Genomic DNA, 7064 nt, shown 5'->3' with positions numbered 1-7064 from the left:
TTAGTTCCCGTTGCTTGTTAGTTCCCGTTGCTTTTTAGTATCTGTTGCTTGTTAGTATGTTGCTTCTGTTGCTTCCTGTTGCCAACTCTTCTTCTTATTCTTCGGCATCTTCATAATCATCGTCATCTTCACTATATTCTTCTTCTTCATACTCTTCATTTTCTTCATATTCTACTTCTTCTTCCTTTACTTCTACTTCTTCTTCCTTTACTTCTACTTCTTCTTCTTCTTCATAATCTTCATCTTCTTCATATTCTACTTCTTCTTCCTTTACTTCTACTTCTTCTTCTTCTTCATAATCTTCATCATAATCTTTACGATATTCATAAGTACTATAATGATAAGCGTGATATTCGTCTTCTTCATTTTCTTCATATTCTTCTTCTTCTTCCTTTACTTCTACTTCTTCTTCTTCTTCATAATCTTCATCTTCTCCTTCTTCTTCTTCTTCTTCCTTCACTTCTACTTCTTCTTCTTCTTCATAATCTTCGTCATATTCTTTAACATATGCAAATGTATCAATATGATACTTTTCATATTCTTCATATTCTTCATATTCTTCATCTTCTAATTCTTCTTCTTTTACTACTATTTCTTCTTCTTCTTCTTCTTCTCCTTCTTCTTCTTCTATTTCTTCTTCTTCTTCTTCTTCCTTCACTTCTTCTTCTTCTTCTTCTTCTTCTTCTTCTTCCTTCACTTCTACTTCTTCTTCTTCTTCTTCTTCCTTCACTTCTACTTCTTCTTCTTCTTCTTCTTCCTTCACTTCTACTTCTTCTTCTTCTTCTTCTTCTTCCTTCACTTCTACTTCTTCTTCTTCCTTCACTACTACTTCGTCTTCTTCTTCTTCTTCCTTCACTACTACTTCGTCTTCTTCTTCTTCTTCCTTCACTACTACTTCGTCTTCGTCTTCTTCTTCTTCCTTCACTACTACTTCGTCTTCTTCTTCTTCTTCTTCTTCTTCTTCTTCTTCTTCTTCTTCTTCTTCTTCTTCTTCGTCTTCTTCTTCTTCTTCTTCATCATCATCATCATCATCTTCTTCATCTTCATCATCCTCTTCATCATCTTCATAATCACCATCTTCTTCATCTCTTCTTCTCTCTTCTTCTCTTCTTCTTTCTTCTTCTCTTCTTCTTTCGTCTCTTTCTGCTTGTCTTCTTCTTCTTTCTGCTCTTCTTACTCTTTCTACATATCTTCTTTCTGCTCTTCTTCTTCTTTCCGCTTCTTTTGCATCAATGTCTCTTCTTCTTATTCCTGCTTCTTCAATTCTCATTTTCTTTTGCTTGATAAAATGAGCTGGAGCTTTGTGCTCCAGCTCATTTTCTTTCTCCAATCGTCGCTTAAGCCCCTTGGGCAGGTCTGGTGCTATAGGTATATTATTGATTAATATTATATTCTTTATCTACTATTATATAGAGACATTACTTACCAATCATTCTCACTTGTTTGATCTTTCGACCAAAAACTTTGACTAGATTAGTTTTGGCTAATCTAACTAGAATTGTATGTCTCAACAGCTTTGGGACATGCTTGTGAATGGCCTTTGGGCCAAACACAAGTGAGCTGTTGGACGAAACTTTTTTTCGGGTGCTGATGCTGCTGATGCTGCTGCTGCTGGTGGTGTTGCTGTACATTGGAGTAAACTAATGAAAAAGCGCAAAGAAGAAAAATAATACCATGAGAGTGTTTCTTTTTTTTAAAACGCGTTATAATCTTTGGGCCACACATTTTGAGACGCGTTCTTTTTTTTTTTATTTTGACATGAGCCAATCATTTGCAATTTTGAATACACGTGTCTTGAACAGAGTACTTGAGTGGGGGCAAAGTGAATAGTAAGAGACTTTATTATTAGGAAGAGCTTTCGAGCTGTATAGTGTCTAGAGTCGGATTACTGACCTCTTTACAGCCAACTACTATTACTTTTTATTTTTCTCCCTCGTTCTACAAGTTTCAATCTCCTAATGTCGCTGCTTTTCTCTTCCAAATGGCGATGGTCACCAAATACACCCGCCGTCTCAAGTTCCCAAAATCAAGATAAAAACAATCATAATTGCTTGAATACTCCTTCGAATAAGTTTATTCAGGTTCAAGGTTCAAGGTGCATACACATAAACCATTTGTAAAAATTCTTATTCCATTCACGTAAACTGATTAAGAGTTTAGATTTTAATCTATAAAGAGTATATAGCTGAGATTTACTAATTAGCTAATAATAATATATCATTTCTCAAAAGCACTATTGATAGTTTCCTTTTTTTTTGTCGGTGCTGTTTATTGATTAATCCGCCAGATTTTACCGTACGGCTATTTAAAATAAATTATGCAGTTTTTCGTATACACACACTGAGGTACACTGAGGTATTCGGGATTATTATTGAGCTAGTATCTCAATATAGGAAAAAGTAGATGTTTTGAAAGCTTTGTTTATTAAAGCGAGTCAGAGTAATATTACTTATATTTGATACTATTAAAATCCATGTAAATCAAAACCCTGTTGTGTAATGGTTGGTTTGCACTGTACGAGTGTGTAGTGTACGTGTGCCTGGTGCGTAACAGCTCCGGAGATTGTTAACTTGTCAGGTTCATCAGCAAGAAGTAACCAGTGTTTGGTCGTCGAGTATGCACTTCACTCAATTACGGTGTGTATACTACAGTGTCAAATAGTGCAGAGGCATGGTAGTAGAGGGTGATTTGGAATGAGAGGGTATTGAGGATAGTTCGATACCATATATTATCAGATGAGTGAGGGATAGGAAATGACCAAAAGGTGCACCATTGTCGTGGGGTGAGTGGCAAAGAAGCAAGTTAGAGCTTTGAATGGGTTGCGGCATATAGCACAAAAACTATGGGTACCAAGAGTACTAAATAGGGCATATTTTGGATTAAGAGCAGCAACAAATAAAGAACAGGTGAAAGCCAGTGGTTTTGTGGGCAAGTAGAGAGAGGGATGTTAAAGGGGGGATAAGGGTGGCTCTTTCAGTAGAAAAATAGCAAAACAGTTTGGAAATGAGGTATGGAGATGAATTCCTTTCGTTGGGTGATCGAGGACGGACGGCCTCTAACTCCTCATCATATATAAACGTATCAGACGCTAAAATCCTCCGCCAACTTGTTGTAGTACGTCCAGAAGGATCCGAAAAAGTAATCATATTCAATGTTTGTCAAGAGAGAAAAATAAAGTAGCCGACAGTGACAAAAGAGAAGTTGCGCGGAATGGGCTTCATTGTGGACAGAACAAAAAATGATGGTGTCGCAGACGTGGAAACAACAAAGGTGGTCGAATATCGCCGTGTGTTTGGGCAGGATGAAGACTGTGTTGTATCCGTGGAGTGAAAAAGGAGCAACACGCTGGTGGATATATAGAGGGCTTTAACCATCGCATGGTAAAGGCCTTTTGTTGGAATTTGGAATTGAGGATTTAATATACCCAATTCGTCTTGTGTCCAAGGAAAACAGAGAGAGGCTAGACTAGCCATGGGTAAAATTTTCTGGTGAAGGAACTGACGCATAATAGACCCAAGTTTATCAAAGAACTTGATATGAGCAATAGTGACATGAAGAACACGCTGCATGCGAGAGAGAATCAGTGTGATAAGAAATGTGGAACGACCAAGTAGTAATAGTGAGGGCTGTGAGTAAATATGACATGCAGATTCAACAAATTGCATGAGTGACTAATAGAACTAGTCTCGTTAAGCTAGAAACAAGATTAAAGGAGACGCTAGGTATGCCAGGACAGATCGTGAAGTGCGATAATGTCATGCAGTAATAGACTTGTCTGGAGAAGAGTTTGCGATTTGGTTGATGAGGCACCAGATAACGAAAAGGCCTGTATCTTACGTAGGTTTGTTTGTGCATGAGAGGCCCGAGAGTATGCGTCCAAGTGTTGGTATATAATAAAAAAAAACTGCAAGAATGTGAAGAAAAACCAAGAAATCATCAGAGTGGGCTAGTATTTTAACAGGTGGTGGTGTAGAGTTGTCAAAAGCGTCAATGTAGATACATGATCCATAAAACGAAGTGCCATGGATCAATCATCAGGGCAAGGGCTCAAAGGCGAGATGGAAGAGTGACAATGGATCTTCTTAGAAAAGTCCCTGTTGTTGCTCTATAGAAGGTGAAATAAATGCATTGTCATTAACAGATACGTCAATAGAGAAGAAAAGTTTGGAAATACAGTGGACAATGATACCAGGAAAGCAAAATCGTTCCAAAGCTCGCTTGAGATATTAAGGATGTACACTATTGTACGCTTTTGCCTGGTCAAGCAACAAACCAACGGAGTCAATGGAGGAGAGCTGTGTCTGTTCCATAGCTATGCGGCTCATAAGCCCATTATTGGTAATTAACTGCCTTTTAAAAAGGCCAGTCTGGTATTGCTTAACCAGTGACTTGGAGGCGGGTGTGCTACGTAAATTTAGCAAACGGGCGAAGGCTTTGATATCAGTTTTGATTAATGAAATAGGTTTCCAGTTGTTTAAAGTAGAAAGGTCGGCTTTTATAGGTAGCAAGTATAAACAAGTAGAGCTCCAAGATGGGGGAAATATGCCATGTAAAAGAGCACGACTATAGATAGTCGTGTACATGTCGGAGTATACATCCTCAGTTAACACTAATAACAGAAACTCGTACGGAAGGCCATCAGAGCGAAGAATACTTTTGCGGGGAGATCTATCAGAAGCAGAGCAAATTTAGTCAAAGATGAAGGAGGAAGTCATGGATGACCGTACAATTTAATTAAGATAGACATGTTCAGGAACATTGTGGAGAAAATCGTCAATGGTCGAGTGATCGGTAGGATCAGCGGTATAAAGATCCCCATAGAATGCACTGGCAGCGTCGGCCTTAGTACTAGGCGTACTGCAGGTCGCATTTGAAACAGAGTGGCGTAAAAAAGGAATATGTTTTTGCGCTGTCTTAGTCGCAACAGGTCTCTTGAGGCATCCTGCAGAATGTTCTTCATTTTATCTCTAATATTTCTGTGCTCTAAGAACAAGGATCTTTACATGCTCTTGCTTTATGAGAGCAAACTTACGTTCGACAACAACAAGCTGTGTATCTCGGATATGGTAGATCTTGTATTTACTCATAAGTCGATCGAGTTTGCTTTTCATTGCCTTTTCTTATGCAGCACGCCAAGCGGTAGATACCCGAGAAAATGTTTTAGCAACCTGGCGAAGAATGGCCTTGGCTTTTTTGCATCTATCTTAAGGGTAAGGTAATTGAGTCAAACTGGGCAAGATACCTTGTAAAGACACAGAGAAGCGTTCTTGGAAATATGAGGGTATTTTCAGTCGAGAGTCAGCACGCCATAAACCTCTTTCGGTATGAGCTGTACCGAAAGATAGAGTAATCGTAGTAAGAAAATAATCAGCTCATATAGGATTGTCGTAATCTACGGAAGGCTCGTATTTGAGGCCGGCTAGACCTGGTGTTGCAAAGTTGTTGTTGATACTACTCATTTGCATTCTTCAGCAGAATTTTGGAATAGGGAGCTTGACCTTCATCAGTGACACAATCAATTGAGGTTTCTTGAACGTGGTGCAACCACGGTAGAGATGTATGACAAGGGTGTGAAGAAGTAGAGGTGTAAGTATAGTAGAAATGTTTAAGGACGAGGAAACGAGATGAAGGGGCAGGTTGGCCAAATTGTGTCAATTGAAGAATAGAAGTGAAAAAGGCTCGGGGTCGTGATACTGTTGCAGGAGCATATATGACAGCAATCTTTATAGAGCCAAAATGGTAATGTATATAACGGATAGTAGCAAAAGTAACTCTACCACATATACTATAGTAGGATTAAAAGAAGAAGAAGAAATAGAGGACGAGAAGAAAACAAAACCGTAGTGTTATGTCCATTGGCTCTCGTTTGCTCGAAATTGTTTATAAGAAGTTTCTTGAAGTTTTGGGTTGTTTGTGTGCGTTTCCTGGATTGCAAGTACTTGAATATATTTTGAGCGTAGGTTTCAAATAAAGTAATTACGTTGTTGAGGGTTAAAGGTCTCGGTAAGCCACCGATAGTTGGTTTTTGCTATTTTAAATGTACTCATCATATTATTATAATGTGAGGGTTCTATTGCGTTTTGCGCTGTCTGGTAAAATGAATCTCTTGGCTTCATTACGTAAAATTCTCCTTTTAATTTGTTTCTTGGGTTTATTAGGTACATTAGTCTGATTTTTGTTTTTGGTCTCGTCAGTGTCGCTCATGTGTGCGTCAGATAAGGCATCTTTATCCTCAGATTCGGGGGATACCACTGTCTTCGCTTAAAGTCCTGGAGACCTGTGCAGCTTCGGCTTCACATTCGCTGTTTGCCAAATTGGCCACACACGCTTCTACAGTGGTTTGATTGCCTGCAGAAATATTTTCTGCCTCTGGCTGTTTTAGAGTCCTGGCCGTTTTCAAAGCCACCTGCTATGCTTGCTGTAGAGGGTGTATCGGTATATAAATGCGATGGAGGGCTGCCAAGCTCGGGGCCTTATCTCCTTTCCGGAGCTTCTGGCATGCATTTATGGGAGGGTCTCCGGGGCAGTGAGCCTGAATATATCCCTTTACCCCACAGATATGGCAGGTACGTTTGTCTTTGCGTCACTCAGGACAGTTATCCACAGAGTGAAGAATATTTTTACGGAAATTAATATAACCGACAGAACTTAATATCAGTTAAACTTTTTTTTTGATATTAGTACCCTCGAGTGATTGCACTCACAGGACAGGGCACACACATTCTGGTAAGATAATCCACATAACCGTACCCAGGCCACAGCACCACATCAAAAGGACAAATCTTTGCATACTTTCACTGCTCACGAATTTGACAAGAATATAATCGTGGATCTTACATTCGCTGCATGGGCTAGTGCCATCAATCCGACGACTGTCTTGTTTAACATCGAAAAAAGCATTCCTGAAAGATAAATGGATCATGTTCTATCAAACGGTGTAGGTGTGCAGATACTGCTGGAAGAAAAAACACTACCAGCGCACCTCTTTGCAAAACGTGCAGCGTCTTTGGCCATGCAATTAAAAGTCGTGAATGCCCCGCTGATCCAGATAACATGAAGCAGAG

General features: G+C 39.3%; 2 protein-coding genes across 2 annotated transcripts; both read right to left on the bottom strand.

Moving 5' to 3' along the window:
- Positions 1 to 2645: 2645 nt before the first annotated feature.
- PHYBLDRAFT_153657 (hypothetical protein) lies at positions 2646 to 3665 on the bottom strand (the record flags this gene model as incomplete). Its single annotated transcript, XM_018433216.1, has 2 exons — positions 2646 to 2840; positions 3186 to 3665. 2 exons carry the CDS (start codon positions 3663 to 3665, stop codon positions 2646 to 2648), a joined length of 675 nt encoding a protein of 224 aa, XP_018283307.1.
- Positions 3666 to 5204: 1539 nt separating this feature from the next.
- On the bottom strand, positions 5205 to 6922 carry PHYBLDRAFT_176306 (hypothetical protein; the record flags this gene model as incomplete). Its single annotated transcript, XM_018437729.1, has 4 exons — positions 5205 to 5329; positions 5499 to 5785; positions 6551 to 6647; positions 6721 to 6922. 4 exons carry the CDS (start codon positions 6920 to 6922, stop codon positions 5205 to 5207), a joined length of 711 nt encoding a protein of 236 aa, XP_018283306.1.
- Positions 6923 to 7064: the final 142 nt, after the last annotated feature.

This window comes from Phycomyces blakesleeanus (genome assembly GCF_001638985.1).
Source record: "Phycomyces blakesleeanus NRRL 1555(-) unplaced genomic scaffold PHYBLscaffold_47, whole genome shotgun sequence".
In the NCBI taxonomy this organism is placed as follows: domain Eukaryota; kingdom Fungi; phylum Mucoromycota; class Mucoromycetes; order Mucorales; family Phycomycetaceae; genus Phycomyces; species Phycomyces blakesleeanus.
The sequence above is the reverse complement of the archived record's forward strand: the minus strand, read 5'-3'. Positions and strand labels throughout refer to the sequence as shown.